Genomic DNA, 20,361 nt, shown 5'->3' on the forward strand with positions numbered 1-20,361 from the left:
CTTTTTGTGTTCCTATTACGTCCAACAATTCTAAGTGGCTTTTAAAAATAGAATGTAACAAAGTTTCATTCTCAAAAACAGACAATATTTCAGATGTATGGTGATGATATTAACAATTTCACTCTATGGATATGAAATCAAAACATTAACATCTATCGTAAGACGATAACAAAACATTTAGTCTTTTAAATCTTCTATTATGAATGACCAATTATTCTTATTAGACGTCGACGGTAAAATTTATGTTCTTACCATATCTAATAATTTTATATTATTTTAGAATCGATGTCAAACACAGTTTAAATACTTTTTCCTTTTAAATATTTTCTATTTTAGAGAGTGTATATATTCAAAACGCTTATTTTTTTAAAATTTGTGATATAATTTATATATTAAAATTTTATAATAAAAAATATACTTAAATAAAGTTGGTTTTACAAAATCAATTTTAAATAAAATTACAAAAACAGACATTCATTAAATATTATTTTTCAATATTCATTCAAAATCTGATTGAAATATCAAGTAGCCTATACATTTAAAACTTGGAAACATCCATTTGACTTTATGAGACAAGATTAAAAATTGGTGTTCTGCATGTTCCAACATTTTCTAACTGTGTTTCCTTGTACAAGTTGCTGTGCATTCATTGTTTTGTCTCTCTTGTCCCTCACTTCTGACAATCACACGTTCATCTTTATCCTTTTTCCCATATAAATATTCGATTTACCATTTCAACAAAACAAAAATATATTGCAACTATGAGTATCCATTTCTATAAGTAGTGAAATGGGTTGAATTAGCAATAACTAAAGTTGAGTAATTAATGTTAATAAACACTTTAAGAACAGTTGTCATTCCCTTCTAGAATCAGTAGCAGTGAAATGAAAGTGTAAAGAAATTGAATAGAATGTATATTAATTTTAGATTAAAAACTTTGGAGAAACAATATGCCACTAAACATGTTTGAATACAAAAATTACTGCTATAAATAGTACAAATTAAATCGATTGCAAAGAAAATTATTCTGAATGTATAAAAGAAAGAATCATTAAATACTTCAATGAAAAAATATATGATTTATATCTATTCACATTAATAAAAAAAATATTGTGAAACATCAATTCAGAAATAACATCAACCTATTTTAACACTTTCTATCCATGTAAACTACATAAAAAAATAAAACATAAATAAAACATAAAAAATAAAATCGTATATGAACATTAACTTAATAAAATATTGACTTACATTCACCAAAAAAAATTTCATTAACATCAATAAAAAAAAAAACTAGCTAATATTGGCTAAAAGTAGTACTACTACCAATGTTGGTCAAAAACATTCTAAAACATTGATAAAAACAAAATAAACCCAACTTATGTTATAATCAATGTCGGTAAAAAATTACAACTTTATTTTACGACAACAAAAAAAAAATCTTAGTAGATATCAATAAAAAAATGCATTTGACATTAACTGAAAAGCACTACTAATATAAAAAAAAAAAAAAAAAAAAAAAAAAAAAAAAAACTTTTAACAACGTAAATTGAAAAATAACATAAGTTTATATAAAAAAAATATATATATAAACTTTGACTATAAAATGAAACTTTGACAATAAAAATGTCTAACGTTTGCTAAGTAAGCAATGTTTCAATTGAAATTAAATCGAAGATATTTCAACATACATTAAGTCCCAGAGAAAACAAATAAACAAGAAACATAAGTTTTAAGAAAATAAAATGTATAAAAGAATTTCAAATTTTAACTTTACAAATGAAATTTAAAATTTTTTAATTCTAAATGATAAAATTAATATAATAATTTTTTTAAGTTTCAAATTGTTATTAATTTTTCTAGACAAGCATTATATTTTAAGATAAAATATTTTAAATTCTCTATGAAAAAATTAATTACCTCTAAAAACTTTCTTGTCTACACGAACTGTCAAGAATTTTATTCAATAATTTTTACACAAAAATTGTACATGTAGAAATAAGTTTCTACTTCAATATCATTGAATTTTGAGTTACATTACCATCCTAAGTACGCATTTTCTCTAGTGACAAAATAAGCTATATGCAAGTGGCGTATATCCCAACTAAGATTATATTAAATAGAACATAAAAACGACAAAAATATAGCCATATTTAGAAAAGCAACTCATCCTGAAATGTTTATAATTTTCAAATTTTGATCGACATTGGTAAGATATTGTATGTTTTGAATCAAGGTTTAACAGATTTGTTTTTGATACTACTTCAAAAGATCTTTTACCAATAGAGTATCTATGTGTATATAAACCAATATCTAATTCTTCTTTCTAATATGAGACTTTATTTAAGAAAAACCTTCTAATTGTAGGTTTTTTCTTGTTTTGTTTTAAATTTCTTATTTTTATTTTTATTATGAGTACTAAGTATGCAGTATTTGACCGAATAATCTAAGCAAGTTGTGTCACCCCAAGTCGAACATAAAAACACCATAAATGTTGTCATAATTTATTTTAAACAGTAACAATATACAACAGATTCTGAAATAAATAAAAAAATTATAATTAAAGTGTCTACATTAAGTGACATAAATTGTCAACGATTTATTTACCAAGCAAGTAAACGGAAAGACCTTCAAATATTATAGGTTTTCATTTTTATTTTCTTAAATTCTTTTCTTTTATGAGTAGTAAGCATATATATTTGACCAAACAATCAAAACAAGTTGTATATATATGTTCATTAAAGTTATGGCAAATTGAACTTAGAAACACAAAACAATATTGCCCTAAGTCATTTTAAAACAGTACCAAAAAAACGTGTCTAAATAAATTGGTCAGCAATATATTAATATTTCCCAAGCATAAAAAAATGCTCAAAAAATTCAAATATTATAGGTTTTCATTTTTGTTTCTGTGAATAGTAAGTATATACTATTTGACCAAATAATGTAAGCAAGTTGTATATTTGTGTTATCATTAAGATTTAGCAAATTGAACGTACCAATAATTATGTCATAAGTTATTTTATAACAGTTATAAATTTTTTAATTTTTATAGACTTATCCAAATTTTATTTTTGAACTTTTTCTAGAAGCTAAATCCTCTTTTGAGTTTGGTTTTCCCACTACTATATATCATTAATTTATAATGAATTGCACACTCTGTCAACTAGAACTGTGAGATGTAAGATTTGTTTAGTTTAATCCTTTTCACATGGAGAAACTAGCTTCCATTCACACATAATTAATGGAGAATAAAAAGGTTGACTATCATTACAACCAAATTTAGCCACATTTCAGTTTAGTCGACTTTCACTTAAACTAATAAAAAGTTTTGATTATAGAACTGTTATTAATTGGTTTAACCTTTTCTATTATTTATATTATCTTCATTATAAAAAACAGTTTTGAAATTTTTAATTTTTATGTAGATTGTAAATTTTCCATTTTAGTTAATTAAGTTTGTTATTTAAAAATCTTAACTCTTAAATTCCATTTAATAATTAAACAGTAAATTTCAAGACAAAAAATAATTTTAAATCTCCCTTAATATTTTTTCTTATTCCAACCGAAGACAACTTTAATGAAGAACTAGATCATTTTAATGAAATAAAAAATAATGATAATAAGGATTAACTTTTTGTTTTATTAAATTTCCTGATAATTAATTTAATTTTTTACAAAAAGAATAATTTATTTATAATTCAAGTTCATCATAAAGAGTATTTTCATTGATCCTGTTAAATTTGTTTTTTCCGTAATATAATAGCTTCAAACTCCTAAAGTTGTGTAAGGAAAACACTTTTTCTTATAACATTTTGATCATTTATAATGATTTGTGATTGATATATTTTAAATATATTTTTAAAAATAAATTTAAACGGATTAATAGAATAATGACATGGATCTGCTGTAAAAGATTGTTATATGAAAAAGTTATTAAGGTATCAAGATCTGTTTGTGGAAAATTTTATAAAAAAATTTAACAGATAGAAAATGTTTTTTTAATAATTATTTTTTGACAAATTTTTTACATTAAATTACGTGACATTGTTGATCCATTTCAAATATATAAATCAATAAAACAGTAAGACATTATAAAAAAATTATTAAAAAGAAATTGTTAACTTATAATAATAATAATAATCCTTGATAGATTCATTTCCTTTTATAATAGCTCGAAACTTCCTCAAGTTGAATATCAGTATTTTTCGTCCTTTCATTCCCTGAAAACTGTAAAGAACCAACTGAAGTATTTCAAACTTCTTAACTCAGTTTTGAAATATTATAACAAGTTGTTTAAATCAAAATCTAACCATAGCTAAACTGGAGAAAAACTAACAACAAATCATAACATAACAAACCTTCTGAAAAAGTTAAGCACAATACAAGAATACACACAGAGAGACATTATAACACTATATTAAGTTAAAAACAACCTAAATTCAGATAGAGATGCTGTTGGGAATTCCTCTAAAAGTCAACCCCGTTTCACTAGTAGGAAGAAGCAAAGTGTAAGGCAATTCAGCTGGTCCAGTTCGATTTTTAAGATTTGGATCATGATTCCTTTCTGAGATTTTTGTCTCAATCTCTTTTAGCCTTTTTCCAAACTTTTTAAAGGCTTCTATAGCCCTTGAATCGGAGGTCCAATTTGGATTGTCCCTCTGTCCAAGGTACACCTCATCAGAAGCATGTCTTGATAATATCTCTATCACTGAAAGGTCAACAAGAGCCTGATACTTTGGTGTAATCGTTCTCAAATAAGCCTTTTGAGGATTCTTTGTCATCTCTTCATATTCTGGAGTTCCCTTTTCTGGAATCAATCTTCTGCTTAGAGTTGGACGATTCAGGATAAAGCCACCATAAGGATATTGTCCAAAATTAACTGCTGCATGAAAAGCTGAAGCAATCCATATGATGGTACTACAAGATCGAATCAGCTCTTCACGACTGTGTAATTTAGGCCACCATGGCTTATCTTTTAAGTCACCGTGACCCTTTTCAACAACTTCTTTCCACCAAGCTTGAAGTTCAATATCCTTTTTAACCGCATCATCTGTAACATAATACAACAAGACATATTCACGGACCCATGTCTCGATAGCGTTCCATATCTCTAATCCATCAACAGCATACGGGTAGTCCTTTATCACAAGACTAAGACCATTTCGAGAAGATGAATCCTTAATAGCCATGCCTCTGAATCAGGCAAAGAAAAACTGTTATTAACAGCAAATGTAGAAAAATTGTATGCGTTTTCACTAAGAAAGTGAGTTTTTAACATTTAAGAAAGTGAGTTTTTGGCATGCCTTAAGACCAACGAGATACTAGGGAATCAACCCTTTTGGATTTGAATGTAAAAAATAAGACACTAATTAGTAAAACTATTCACATAAAACCCTTGTTCCATGTTCACATAGCTTACCTCTTTATAAGATCAGTAGGTAAGGCTTGCTCAGGAAACACCCAATTTTTGTAAGCTGCCGAAGATATCTCCACTGCATACTTTCCACCCAAAAAGGATTGCTCTATAACGCCATCGGCATTGATTAGTGATTCCCGAGCAAGTGCATTGATATTCATTGTGTCACGATAATGAGGAAATAGAAGTTTATAAATAGGATGAAGAACACTGAGATTTCTGTTTGTTGATATGACAAAGGGTTCGATTACAGCATGAGTATTCAACCTGTGACCACGTTTATATATATGTATAAGAAAAAGGGTTAGGAATAATTTTGTATACATATATTAAAACTGTGTGCAATGATTTTAGTGAGAGAGTTCAGACCAGTGGCTTATGAGCTGATGATAGCAGGAATCATTCACAATAACATGAGCCTTGGCTAACAGCCAAATTGTACTTTCAACTCCAAGTTTTGCGGGCAATATCACTTTACTGATGGAACCACGTCGTTGTTCAACTGAATTTGGCAAACTTAATTCGATGACCAATGGCTTTAAGGTCCCATCATCTTTCAAGAAAAGGATTGTCCTCGTGGCATAAGCCTTTGTATTTTTTAATTCGTTTAGCCTTGTCAAAAACGGCATAAACACATCATGGTGATCTAATATGAACAGTCTCTTGCCTTCAATTGCCTTATCTACTGTGAACCCTTCAAGGTTAATCTCCAAGTGTTGCTTAGTTATTTTACTGGATTGATCACCATAGATGGAGGGATCCAACTTGCTTTGAGGTGGAAACTCCTGTCAGTCATTAAAGAATATTATGAAGAAAGATGACAGACAACTTCAACTCTCAAAGTAAAGAATAGAACACTTGGACTTACTTTTAGACGGGTAATCAAGCAAGGATTTACACCTGCAATCATCTCTCTTGCAAATTCTTCATCGGTCATCCATGCAGATTTACTAACTGCTCCAAATAAAAATGAAAATAATTTTCAAAGTTCAATCATGGTTTTGTTAAGATTCACTGTATATGTTTGTGCAAATATAAAAGTCTACACATATGAAAACACCTCTGATTACATGAGGCACTGAAAACTGGAGGACGTTTTCACCATCTGTGCGAAAGATTTCTTTGAGCACAGGTAAAGGGCTAATTTTGCAGAGTAGATCTGTATGCAGTTTAATTCCACCTTCACATAGTTGACGTACATCTTCGAAGCTATCAAACTCATTTGGTGTGAAATTCAGATCAAATGAAGATCTGAGCAGTGGCAAGAAGTTTCGAGATACAGCTTTTACCCCATAAGTAAGGAAATCAGATGACTTCAAATGACCGAAATTTTCATCTCTCGGAACGTAAAAATTATCGCTCAGTTTCTCACTGTTGGGATCTGACAAGAGTGGAATAAAGCTACAAATTTATGTCAAGAAGAACTACAGAAGAAAACAAAATTAGGTTATGTTCCTGAGATAGAAATGTAACCTTTTTTGGTAGGTTTTCTACCAGTTCTTCCTCTTCGAGGGTAGGGATAAGTGACAGATCCTCCAAGAACTGGGCGAGCAAGGTTTTCACTGCTGTCGGGTTTGCCCAAATCATTGTAAACATCGTAATCATAAATTCTGTCACATTCCTTACGTTTTCCTGTTCCATTTCCTCTTAGAGTCTGCAATTCTGCCTCTCTGTAACTCACTAGTGGTCCTGGTGTTTCACTTGGAATATATGTCTGCAACGTACATTTCTTTAACGTTCATATCAAAACAAAAATCTTGCAAACGAACTAGGTTATACTTTTTCTTTTTTTTCATGATAATCAATAACCAACATGCATATATACTTGCTGAAAGTAACAGTTTACCTCGTTGGCAAAGAAAATACGATCCTTTTCGTAATTTTTATAGTTGTAAAGCCAAGAGTTACAAGAAAAGTGCATGGTTCCATGATTAGGAATATCTTCAAGAGTTAAACTGACTAGGAAGAACTCAAGTTGCATATGATTTTGTATTAAAAAGGCTCCAGGAATTCCCATGTCACTGTCCCATTCAAAATGAATATCAAATGCACATTGGCCAGCTCCCAAAGTTGGTATCGAGGTAATAATTCCTTCCAGATATGTCTTCTTTCCCACTTTTCCATGTCCATTTCCTACAGAAGTTAACAAAACTATTTAAGAATGTCTTTTGGTCATTCACCAAAATATTAATATAACATTTTTCACATATATTTTAAAAATATAAAATACTTAGAGATCACTACAATTTCTAAAAATACTTAGAATGTAGCTTTTACAAAGTTAACTTCGTCATTATAGAAAAGATATAATATACTGAAACAGAAACTAAAGGTGGCAAAGTGTACTGAAGCAGTAGTGAGAAAAGAAGATAGCTACCATCGGCAGCGGTGGCGCTGATCAACCAGAGAGCCACAGATCGTCCCACACAGCAAGTGAGAGTGTCGACTGAGTTTCCCACCAGATCACTGACGACACCGGCGGCGCCGCGGAGGATACCGGCGGCGCTTTTAGCTGACTTAATGGCGTTGATATCCAGCACATTCTTATGCATCAACACCACAGTTCCCTTCAACTTCTTGCTTCTGTTCAACAGTCCTTGAATCCCTGAAAACATTTTTATGCTATTTCTTGCTTTTGGAAAGTTGATTGAAGAAGGCCTAAGCTTGTGCCTTTGAATTTATAGAAAAACTAATGTAAGATAAAATAATGGAGGTGGGTTCACATTCTTCATTCTTCACAACTACCATAACATAGTATTAATTACTATCACTTTTACTTTCCCTTTATATATATTCCTTTTATAATCTCATTTTCCATGCTATTTCCTTGTTAATATTATTTATTTCGTATAAAAGTCAAATCACTTTCATTTCTCATGTCAATTTAACCACTGATAATTCTTTTCTAAAATGTGTATGGATAATCACGTTAAACATTATTATTCACTATTTACCATATGTATTTTATAATGGTATCTTGGTATTTTGACTTGGATTCCATAATAAAACCATAACGATGGCAACCAGAAAGATTGAAAATAGACAACATAAATGTAAAAGCGATATAAAAATATGTATTAAACTTCAGTGTCTATCAAAATATTTGCTTTATTAAATGTCTAACATTTACATCTTTTTAATTAAATATCTATCATTTGAGTTTATTGAAGTGACATGTTATATCAATAATTTCATATTTTCATATAAAAAAAAGTAACTTAAATAAATTTTAAACATTTTTTAATTAAGTTTTTATTATAAAAATATTTTATTAAATATTTAAAATATTTATATTTTTAAATTAAGTCTCATATCTTGAGGATGATATGCTTATTTGATCATTTTACTGCCTCAAACAAAACATCATACATTTAAATGACAAAAAAAATTGAAACCTACTAAAAAATATATCGATTTATTTTATAAATTAAATACTAAAACAAAAATTAAATCAATCATATTAAGGATGATAAAGACAAGACAAAGGAAGATTTTATTATCTCATACTTATTTTTTTTTAAAAAAATATATACATCCTTATTCTTGTACTCATATTTAATAGGTATAAATTTGTTTGTTTCAATGTTAATTAATTGATTTTTTTTTAAAAGAAAATAAAATTCATGATAAAGAAAATATCATATTATTAAATATTAAATATTAAAATGACATTTTCTCATTTATTTATTCAATGTTAAATACTTAAAAAGAAATTATAATTATATAAATTTCAAATTAAAATGCAAGATAACAATGAAATAAAAATGAAAAAATTATATAAAATATTACATAATTCCACGTAAATAAAATTTTATGACAACTAAAATATTTATTAATTTTTTGCAAACATTAATAGTAAGTTAATAATCGAAATTATCCAAATAATGTAATGAGTTTATAAAAGTAACTTTTTATAAAGGAAAACTTATAATATTTGTAACCAAATATTTAAAAATATTAATAAAAATTAAAATCCCTTCTATTGGCCAGAGCGGTAATGTGAAGACAGTGGAGGCATTAATAATTTGGTTTTTCGTACATTATTTTTCTCCATTTCACATTTGCTTTTACTTTTTCACTACTTCTACGTACCACACTTGCTGATGGCAGCGATAAGCATTCAAGTTCATTTATTAGTTTCACATTTGGATAATTCACACCATCTTTTTATAATACACAATTTCAAATTTTCTAAAAGTATAATATATTGATTTTTAATTTTATTGCTTAATTTTCTAAGGGTTAAATATGTTTTTAGTCTCTATACTCTTTGGGACAATTTTGGTTTTAATCCATTTTCAAACTATGGTATAATTTAATCCTTCAACTTTAGAAAACTCTGATTTTAGTTTTTTTTACCAATTTTTTTAACTTTATTTGTTGTTTCAAGCACGTTTTTAGTTAACATTGAAGCAAAAATGTGTCAAATAGTGTAAACAATCCAAATGCTATAATGAAATGTGTATGAAACAACAAATAAAGTTAAAAAAAATTAGTAAAAAAAGACTAAAATCAAAGTTTTCTAAAATTGAAAGACTAAATTGTACCATAATTTAAAAATAAACTAAAACCAAAATCGCCCCCAAACTATATAAAAACATATTTAACCCATTCTTTAAATACTGTTACGTAATTTACTGACGAGTTTCAACCACCTATGTTGAGACAAGAGTGAGGGAAATGAAAAAAACGTGTTGCGTAAAGAGCAGCAGAAAGACAGAAACATTTCTGCCACGGTTTATACCAACCTGTCTTCTTCTCATTGATGTATAGTTAATTTAGAGAGAGATGTTAACATTTTTTTATTAATTTCTTAGCTTTTTCCTTCAATGTTTCATCTATCTTCTTGTCCTTCACTTCTTACAATGACTTATATCCTATCGTTGACTCTCTTTATCTTATATTTCTTCCAAACTAACTTTCTCCATATCTATTAAAGTCTTCCTCCTATAGGCCATCATTTCTAAGTCATGAAATTAATTAAAATTTTCTTTGATGTATTTAAGTTTATATCTCTTCATTTAATCAATCACTGTTTTAAATTCTCTTAGTACATTAATTAACTATTAATTTAAATATAATTTTTTTTAAATAAGATTTAAACTCTTATTTGGTTTTCGTGTTTGGTCTTCGTATTTTAGGATTGTTGATTTTAATCATAAATTCTTAAAATTATTTTAAAAAATGACGAAAACACGAATTAGATAGATTTATTAAGACATGTAGATTTACCGTTTTTAAAGATTTATTCAATGTGTTGTGTAAGTATCTTATGATACAATAGAAGGTTCTCATATTTTTAAAAATCTCATAACTAATAACAAAAACTCTTTTAAAAAATAAATATACCCATAATATTATAAAAGATATATGAGAAAGAAAAGAGAATGAGAAAATAAAAAAAAATGTAACGAAAGTGTGTTGTGTGTTTTTGAAAAAAACAAAAGATATATATTTATAGATGGAGAAGAATGAGGAATATTCACAAATGTTAGATACTTTATTTCTCTAAATACTTTTGCAATACTCAAACAATATTTTTGTAATTATTTAAATTTAAAAAGTAATTATTTTAATTTAAAGGTTTAAATCTATTTGTGTCAGTATCAAGTGGATATTTTTTTTCGGAAATCGAGTCTTAAAACTTGTAAAAAGAGTCAATTACCCTCTCTATTAAAATAATTACAGTTCTTTTAAATTATAAAGTTTTTGATGCAAAAATCATTCCCTTGAGACTTTGGATAATATAGACATAGTTGAAGACATTTGATATTTACATCCTAACTTTTTGAAACTACGTACTTATTCCACTCCTTCACTCTATAACCATTAATGGAGTCAAAGCTTATTTTTCATGGGGTACAAAATTTAGGAAAAAAAATATTTTGGTACAAATATTTTTATGACATTCTGATATTTTATTTGTTATTTTCTTTTTATTTATTATTTATTTGTTATTGTATTGATGTATTTTAAATCTAATAAAAAAATGACCCATATATTATATAAAAATGCATATTATTTCAAAATATTGTTATAAAAAATATATATTAACATATTATTCTCCTAAAATTTAGGGACAGCATTCCAAATTCAGAGTGAAAATATGTTACAAGTCCAAGTAAAAATCCAAGTTCCCAACATTCAGAGATTTTATTCCAAACTTGAATACAGATACAGAATGATAGCAACCACACACAACACTTAAGCATATAGCAAGATAAGTTGGCACATTTATTCAGTTGTCTTTGAGAGCAAGATTTGCAAAGAAATTAAATATAAGAAACCCTTTAGATAGAGATACTGTTGGGAATTCCTCTGAAAGTGAGACCTTCATCTTCACAGCTAGGAACAAGCAAAGTGTAAGGCATCTGAACCGATCCAACACGGTTTCTAAGCCTTGAATCTTTGTTCCTCTCCATGATTTTATCTTCAATTTCCTTCAGCTTTTCTCCAAACTTTTCAAAAGCTCGAAGAGCCTTTTTGTCATCAATCCAATTTGGATTGTCCCTCTGTCCAAGGTACACCTCATCAGAAGCATGTCTTGACAATATCTCTATCACTGAAAGGTGCATAAGAGTCTCGTACTTAGGTGTAAATGTTCTCAAATAAGCCTTTTCAGGATTCTTCTCCATCTCATCATATTCTAATCCTTCTGCTTTTCCTTTTTCCGGGATCAATCTTCTGCTAAGAGTTGGACGGTTGAGGATAAATCCACCATAAGGATATTGTCCGAAATTAACAGCTGCATGCAGACCTGAAGCAGTCCATATGATAATACTGCAAATTTGATACAGATCTTGAAGAGTTTTCAACTTAGGCCACCATGGCTTATCTTTTAAGTCACCGTGACCCTTCTTAACAACTTCCTTCCACCAGTCTCCGAGTTCAGTGTCGTTATTAACATCACTGTCTTTGAAATAATACAAGTCGACATAGTCCTTAACCCATCTCTCTATAGCACTCCAAATCTCTAGTCCATCAACAGCATAAGGGTAGTCTTCTATCACAAGACGAAGTCCATGTGGGGCAGATGGATCCTTAATCGCCATTCCTCTGAATCATGAAGGAACACAAAGCACTTGTTATTCACATCTCAGGCAGCTACTGATAAAGTTGAGGGCATTAAAGGCTAGCTACTTGTATATAATAAACATTTACCTCTTGACAAGATCATTAGGAAGGGCTTGATCAGTGAAAACCCAATTCTTGTAAGCTGCTGAAGATATTTCCAAAGCGTGAGGACCAGGCATAAAAGATTGCTCAATAATGCCACCTGCGTTGAAGAGTGATTGTCGAGCAATTCCGTTAACATTCATGGTGCCACGATAGTGTGGTGATAGAAGTTTATGAATAGGGTGGAGCACACTGAGATTTCTATTTGTTGCTATGACAAATGGCTCGATTATGGCGTGAGTATTTAACCTGTTATCACATGATATGGCAAACCAAATCAATTAAGAAGCACTTGATAAATTCAAAAAATTGATAGTTCTTTCATGATAAGGGATGACAAATGGGAGAATTTATATGTACCAGTGGGTCACGAGTTGATGATAACTGGAGTCGTTTACCAGAACATAAGCCTTGGCCAATTGCCAAATTGTGCCTTTAACGCCTTGTTTTTCAGGCAAGATGACTGTACTATGAGCACCAAACCTATCTCCCTCAGGATTTGGTAGACTTAATTCAATAGCCAAAGGCTTCAATGTGCCATCATCTTTCAAGAAAAGGAATATTGTCCTTGTGGCGTAAGACTTTGTGGTGGGCAATTCATTGATCTTCTTCAGATATGGTAAGAATGCATCATGGTAATCTAATATGAACAATTTGTTATCATTCAGTGCCTGTTGAACAAACATAATGATAATCTTTCAGTGTCATGGTTAAATGGATATTCATGTGTGATTTTTCCATGGGGTTTACATGTATCATTCACCTCTTCAACGTTACCAAGGTTTTTCTTCAAATGTTCTCTGGTGATTGTGCTAGTTTGATCACCATACTTAGAAGCATCTAGCTTACTCTTTGGAGGGAACTCCTGTCATTCATTAAAGAACATTGTGAGTAAATTAAGATGATATGAAACCAAATCATTCTATGTTACTAAACAGTAAAGCATTATTTACTTGAAGGCGTTGAATTACGCAAGGATTAACTCCAGCAAGCATCTCTCTTCCAAATTCATCATCAGTCATCCATGCAGACTTACTAACTGCTCCAAATTTTATGGAAAACAAATAGAGTTTAATGTCAAGTAATAGTAGCTTATTTTACTTGATACATAGGTGTGACATATAAATACAGAATACCTCTGATGACATCAGGTGTTGGAAACTTAAGGAACCGTTCACCAATAATGGGGGAGATTTCCTTAATGTTTCTGACTACGTCTTCTGGAAGATTATGAGGTAGTCCTCTTTCAAAGAGTTCATGAATGTCATCAAACTTATCAAACTCATTCCTTAAACCAGAATCAGACTTAAACTGAGTAGTGACATTCTCTGAAAAGAGCTTTATTCCATATATAAGGAAGTCTGACGACTTCAAGTGACCAAAATTTTCATCTCTCGGAATGTAAGTGTGGCTGCTTGGTGTCTCACTGTTCTTGTCTGTTCATTATCAGATAAAAGAGAAATCATTTTTGTATCCTCAATAATTATAATAAAAAGAAAATAAATTTCTGAGTTATAATGCATATAACACATGTAACAACACCCCCACACTATCCAAAAACATGATTAAATAAGAGATATTTTAGTAACACAAGCACAATAATTTAGTATTTCTCATGGCACAATGTCATTGAGACAAACTAAACCTTAACCTGTATTTGTTGCTTTTCTGCCTGTTCTTCCTCTGCGAGGGTAAGGATAGGCACTAGAACCTCCAAGAACAGGACGAACAAGATCTGCTCTCGTGTCTGGGTTGCCCAAATCATTATACACATCATAATCATAGATCCTATCATGTTCTTTGCGTGTTCCTTTTCCATCTCCTCTCAGACTTTTCAATTCCTTTTTTCTGTGCTCTACCAAAAATTTTGGAGTTTTATCCGGAAGATACGCCTGCAGCATGTTCAACGAATTTCTTCAGTCACTTGTTAAGGATAAATTTCGTGAACTGCAGTATTTAAATTTCATATGTTGTTTGCAGGTGCAGAGCTTAGTTACCTTGTTGACAAAGAAAGTACGTTTTTCTTGAGCTCTGTAAATCCATGAATTGCAAACAAAGTGAATGGTTCCGTCATTTGAATTGCCTTCAAGGGTGAGACTGACAAGGAAAAACTCAGATTGCATTGAGTTTTTGATGGAAAATGCTTCTGGAGTTTTAAAATTCTTATCCAATTCAAAAGTAACACTGAATGAATCTTCTCCATGTCCCGAGTTTGATGGCGAAGCAGGATGTTTCTCCCACAAGGCTTTCTTTGAATCCTTACCTAAAAAAGGTATGTTTATGAAACTTCAAAAAGACAATTTTTTTCCATCAAAGGAAAAATTTTCCTGATGCCATATTCATATACTATTATTTATTTTTATTTTGATCTCTCTAGTGGCTAAAAAAATGTTAGAATTTGGTTATCTCGAAACTAAATTTTCAAGTTTTACATAAAATTTAAATTGTAGAAATTTTTAAAATTAAAAAATATAATGATTAAAAATAATTAATATTCCGAAACATTAGAGATATTTGAAAATTAATTTTTGATAATGTCATTAAATTCTTAAATAAAATGAATGTTGTCTGTTAAAATGATTATAAGTATTGTATAATAAAATTTAAAATATAAAAAATTTATCTAAATTAACAATAAGAGACACTTTATAATTAAACATATTTTTTTTAGTGTTATTAAAACGAGTTAGAACTCTTGAGCTAAACCAATTCACAATGGTCGGATGGAATTAAAAAAATTTAAATTTTGATGTGGGTCAATTTTGAATCTGGTTCATTTGAGTTAAACTCATGCTGAATCAAGTTGGTTTACCAACCCATTCAATTTTCTAAAAAGTATTTTTTGTTGGATTAATCATTTTATAAAGGGTTAAATATGTTTTTAGTCCATGAAGTTTCACTGATTTTTGGTTTTAGTCTCTGCATGAAACATTGATGGCATTTTATCCTCTAAGTATGATAATTCTTATTATTAGTCCCTACAAACAGACTTCGTTAGTGTAAACAGTGATGTGGCTAACGGCAGAACCACGTAGCCTTCCACCTTCACTCCTGAAGGCTCTTCATTTGCTCTCCTGAAGGCTCTTCATTTGCTCTCCTGAAGGCTCTTCATTTGCTCCTTGTAATGATTTTCAATGTACTGCTTTGCTGCGGCCACCTTCTGTTTCGTGACATTGGAAAGCACTGCTTCATCCTCCGCCGCATTCAAATCCTCGTTTCCTCCAATAGTATCCTCCTTCTTCTTCGCAGCAGCCCTGGTTCTATCTCGAGGCTGGAACTTCTGAAGCCAACTCCTTGCAGAATCCATCTCCTCGCCTAAATGCTAAACAATCAACCTTCTAACCATTCCCAACACTTCATTCCAAACCCCTAAAAGGATAAACACAAAAACCCAACTGTAAGAAATCTTTATCAACAGGAACACAACTCACCCCCTACAATTTTCACACACAAAAAAGGTAATATATTTAGTCTCATTCCCTGCACTTTCTATTTTCGCTGACGACCCATTTTCCACAACAGATACCTACTTTTTCCAAAAAAAAAAGTTCACCAAAAAAGAAAAGGAAAAACGAAAGGTTTCCTCTTACAGCACCTTAATTGCTCGATTTCAAGCGTTTCCAGGGCAAAACAGTAGAATTGATGCCCTCAAGTAACAGAAGCAAAAAGGATGTTAGGGTTTAGGAACGGCAAAGAAGAAATCAAAATTTAGAAGAATTGCGGTTCTAGAAAGAAGCTGAGGATTCGTATTACCGAGTTATGAAGAAAGCTTCTTTTTTAGATCCCCGGCAGAACCACGGCTGGATCAAACAACTAATCTTTCAAACAACTGTGTTTCGAGATCGTCGGTGGAGTTCGAATAATCTTTCAAATAACTAACTTTTTCCCAATTCGTAAAATCCAATTTGCCCTAAATTAACCCTAATTGATCCGTAATTAATCTCAGACTCACGTGCAAAGAAAATTTTTTAAATCCCAATGTCAACATGGCAAGCAATGGTGAGTCTACGTGGTTCTGCCGTTAGCCACATCACTGTTTACACTAACGGAGTCTGTTTGTAGGGACTAATAATAAGAATTATCATACTTAGAGAATGAAATACAATCAATGTTTCATGCAGGGACTAAAACCAAAAATCAGTGAAACTTCAGGGACTAAAAGCATATTTAACCCTTTTATAAAATATTGAAACCTCACGTTGCATGAAATTATTTTTGTATGAAATAATTATGCAATATGAAAAATTCACAAATCTATACTTAGTAACTCAATTTTTATAAAAAAAACATTGAATTGCTATGAAACCATTAAAAATTTTGTTGAGGAGAGTGATATAGTGTGAATAAAATCTTATGTTTGATTAATCATAAATAAAATTTAACTCCTTTATTTAAATTTGAATTAGAAATTGTTTGTTATTCTTCTAATTGAAATAAAAATAATTGAGTCATTGAGCCAACTATGAACCCATCAAAAGACCGAATTGAATTTTTTTTCAACTTATTAATAAGGTTTAAATCCTCGAATGATCTTCGTATTTGTATGGGAATCTCAAGTGGGTCCTCATATTTCCAATTGTCTCAATTGGGTCATAATATTTGTAAAATATCTCAATTAGGTCCAAATATTTGAAAAATTAAACTAATTAAGCCATATCCGTTAAATTTTCACAGAACCCTTTGCAAAACCTTAGCCCCGGAAAGTCGTCGCGAAGACGCTATCACTATCGTACCAGAAAGCCGAATCGCACCACCCAGAAATCCCAAGTCGCGCTTCCATGACCACAACCACAAAGCTCTGCACCTCCATCATCCTCGCCAACAACCTTAACCTGCAAAGACAACTAGAGAAGCATAGAAACCTAATCGCGGGCGCCATGCCTCTGCCATTAAGCACCACCGCGAGCAGCCCTTGCCTCTGCAAAACGTGAAACCATCACAACTTGCAAATCAAAGAAACAATAAGAACTAGAAAACTCAGATTCGCATTTGCCTCGCGACGTTCCTTCACCTTTGCCCAACCTTTGTGCCACCGCGAGCTTTTTCTCTACCTGCCTTGCAATCTCCATTAAAAACACAGATCACGCCTTCATCAACAACCAGAGAACACATAAGAATCGTGACCCAGACATAAGAGGGTTTTTTCACTCTCTTAGGGTTAGAGCAAAACAGGGGAAAATGGCTTGCACCGAGCTTCTCGCATCTATGGTGCCTCTCAATGGCACTGCTTTTGGGTTCTAAATCATCCATTTTCACAATTAACTTTTTATAAGTAATTAAAAGAAAAGAAACCTAAGCCATAAATTATTCCTCCTAAATTATTTTCCTTCCAGAAAAGAGAGGAAAGAAGTTCCTCCTTGCAACACAAAACAGGGTAAAAAAAGAGAGAAAAGAAGAAGAACGCTCAACATGTTGTCGCGAGCCACCACAAATGCCGCTTGGTCGCGCCATCGCGACCACTTTCCTTACGCGAGATAGAAGATCAAAAGAAAGGAGAAGAAGAAATCGATCAAGAATTGCTATATCATAATCTCTTAAATTATAAAAAAATCCACATAATAAAATATTTCGAAAATATGATGATCCACTTGATATTTTCATACAAATACTCCGAGGAGTTAAACTTATTAATAAATAAGTTGAGATAGATTAACTAGCTCAAGATTCCGTACTAAATGCTTAAGTAAGCTAATTTGTTTATACAACACTAATATTTATTAAGTTAATTAAAAAAGAGAGAGATAATGATACAAAATACCCATGTAACCGACTACTAGGGTATACCAAATTATAGAGACTCATATCATCTTTAAAAACAAAGTAGAATTTAAGTTTTAATTTAATCTAACATAACCCGATTGTTTAAATTTGCATCGACTTAAACTTTTCAACAACAATAATTACTATCAATAATAAATTATTTTTATTTTAATTGTAATAAATATTTTAAAATTGAATAACTAGATTTAATTTTGGTCTATTAACATTTTGTGAAATTTATTTCATTAAAGTAAAATAATAAAGGAATATTTAGAAATACGAAAATATTTATTTACACAAAATATGGTCTCACCTCCTCTCTATCTCAGACATAATTTTCTCTCTCCATAATTTCTTCACAAATTCACTCAAACCACCTCGTTCTAAATAATCATGATCCTTACAAATAATCTCAAATATTTTCTTATAAATAATAAATTTTTTATACATGACACACACCCAAAACAAGAATTTTTATTATTTTATGCTAATTGTGACAATAATTAATAATAATATTGATTGAAGAATAAATGTGTCAACTTTATCACTTATGAGTAAGTTCTAACTCATCTTTAAAAGGACTCCTTTTATTCAAAATTATCTCAAACGAGACTAAAGAAAAGCCTTACGCCCCAAGTGTGTGTGTATATATATATATATATATATATATATATATATATATATATATATATATATATATATATATATATATATCAATGTTATTTCGCATGGTTTATATATGAGAAAAGGAAGAAACAAACCAGCAGCACCGAGCAATCGCATCTCAATCTTAGAGGTGCAGATGGCATCAGCTTTTGTAACTTTGTGATTGAAGTTCAACACATTCTTCGTCATCAAAACCAGTGTCCCCTTCATTTTGCGACCGTTCGACATGTTTGTCACCTTAAAAACACAGTTGCAGAGGCTGTGGGAGAGCCTTGTTCCTACAAAGAAGCTTATTTCAAAGATAATTTTCTGCTTCACTCCATCTTATGAGTAAAATATATACAGAAATTCACTCAGAGTTTTTGCATAATGGGACGAATGGAAGGTGACAATACACACCCACCATGTTCGGGGTAAATGACAAGAAAAAAAGGACAATGATTAAACATGTAAAATGAAAAATGACAGATACGATAATACAAGATGCATTATTAAATAAATAAATATATATTTTTTGATACATATATATAATTTTTTTATATTTATTTAACATTACTTTTTTTTTTTTTATAAAAATTTATTTTTTATGACTATTTTATCTTTAATATGTATCATCCCATTCTTACTTTATTAAATATTCTTACATAAAGTAAAGTATAAGCAGTTTTCTTATTTAGTTTTTATATAAATTTGAAGATATATATTTCAAACTATTTTGAAAATTCGATTAATCAGCATAAAGAATATAACATTGCTTAGTGCATATAATTTATTTTATTTTACACTTAGTTCAGAATATTTACATATAATATAAGAATAACAATAATAGAATTGCTAATATGGAAATCTAATAGTAAAATATATTTTATTTATAAATAATAAAAGGACAATTATTCCAAAATATGTTTATCGAGAAGTGCAAAGTAATTTATAGAAAAGCATGTAAAAATGTTATTTTTATCATTTGACAGTTACTTCCACCGATAAATTTATCAAACCTTTTATCTGTACAATTTCATCTTTAAGATTTTCCATTCAAATTAAAATATTTAATTTATACAGGTAAATCGTCTTTATAACATAAAAATAAATAGAAGATTTGTGTAGGAAGAGTTTAGTAAAACATAATGATATTTAGACAACATTTTTTTTGACAATATTTAAATATCATCTAAGTATCATTATCTTTTAATAAACTAGTTATGAAGTATAGATATAAATGTACTTTACTATCAATCAATCGCGTCTACTTTTGTAGGTTGTGATATGAATGACTAATAATTCTCAGTAAGGATAGAAAAATAGGTTAAGTAAGTCTATTGATCCCTTAAAATTTGAAA

General features: G+C 29.9%; 1 protein-coding gene across 1 annotated transcript; it reads right to left on the reverse strand.

Annotated features, from left to right (window-relative positions):
• Window positions 1–4,334: 4,334 nt before the first annotated feature.
• Window positions 4,335–19,400, reverse strand: LOC106773086 (seed linoleate 9S-lipoxygenase-2-like). The gene is made up of 18 exons (XM_022786282.1): window positions 19,117–19,400; window positions 14,593–14,858; window positions 14,247–14,487; window positions 13,732–14,031; window positions 13,549–13,634; window positions 13,359–13,460; window positions 12,956–13,266; window positions 12,581–12,844; window positions 11,713–12,475; window positions 11,533–11,582; window positions 7,797–8,089; window positions 7,266–7,552; window positions 6,893–7,133; window positions 6,480–6,800; window positions 6,288–6,373; window positions 5,789–6,204; window positions 5,423–5,686; window positions 4,335–5,196 (listed from the first exon to the last, which is right to left on the reverse strand). The coding sequence occupies exons 1-18, from the start codon at window positions 19,247–19,249 to the stop codon at window positions 4,443–4,445; spliced, it is 5,178 nt and encodes a 1,725-aa protein (XP_022642003.1). The 5' UTR covers window positions 19,250–19,400; the 3' UTR covers window positions 4,335–4,442.
• Window positions 19,401–20,361: the final 961 nt, after the last annotated feature.

Source organism: Vigna radiata, chromosome 9 (assembly GCF_000741045.1).
Source record: "Vigna radiata var. radiata cultivar VC1973A chromosome 9, Vradiata_ver6, whole genome shotgun sequence".
Lineage (NCBI taxonomy): Eukaryota > Viridiplantae > Streptophyta > Magnoliopsida > Fabales > Fabaceae > Vigna > Vigna radiata.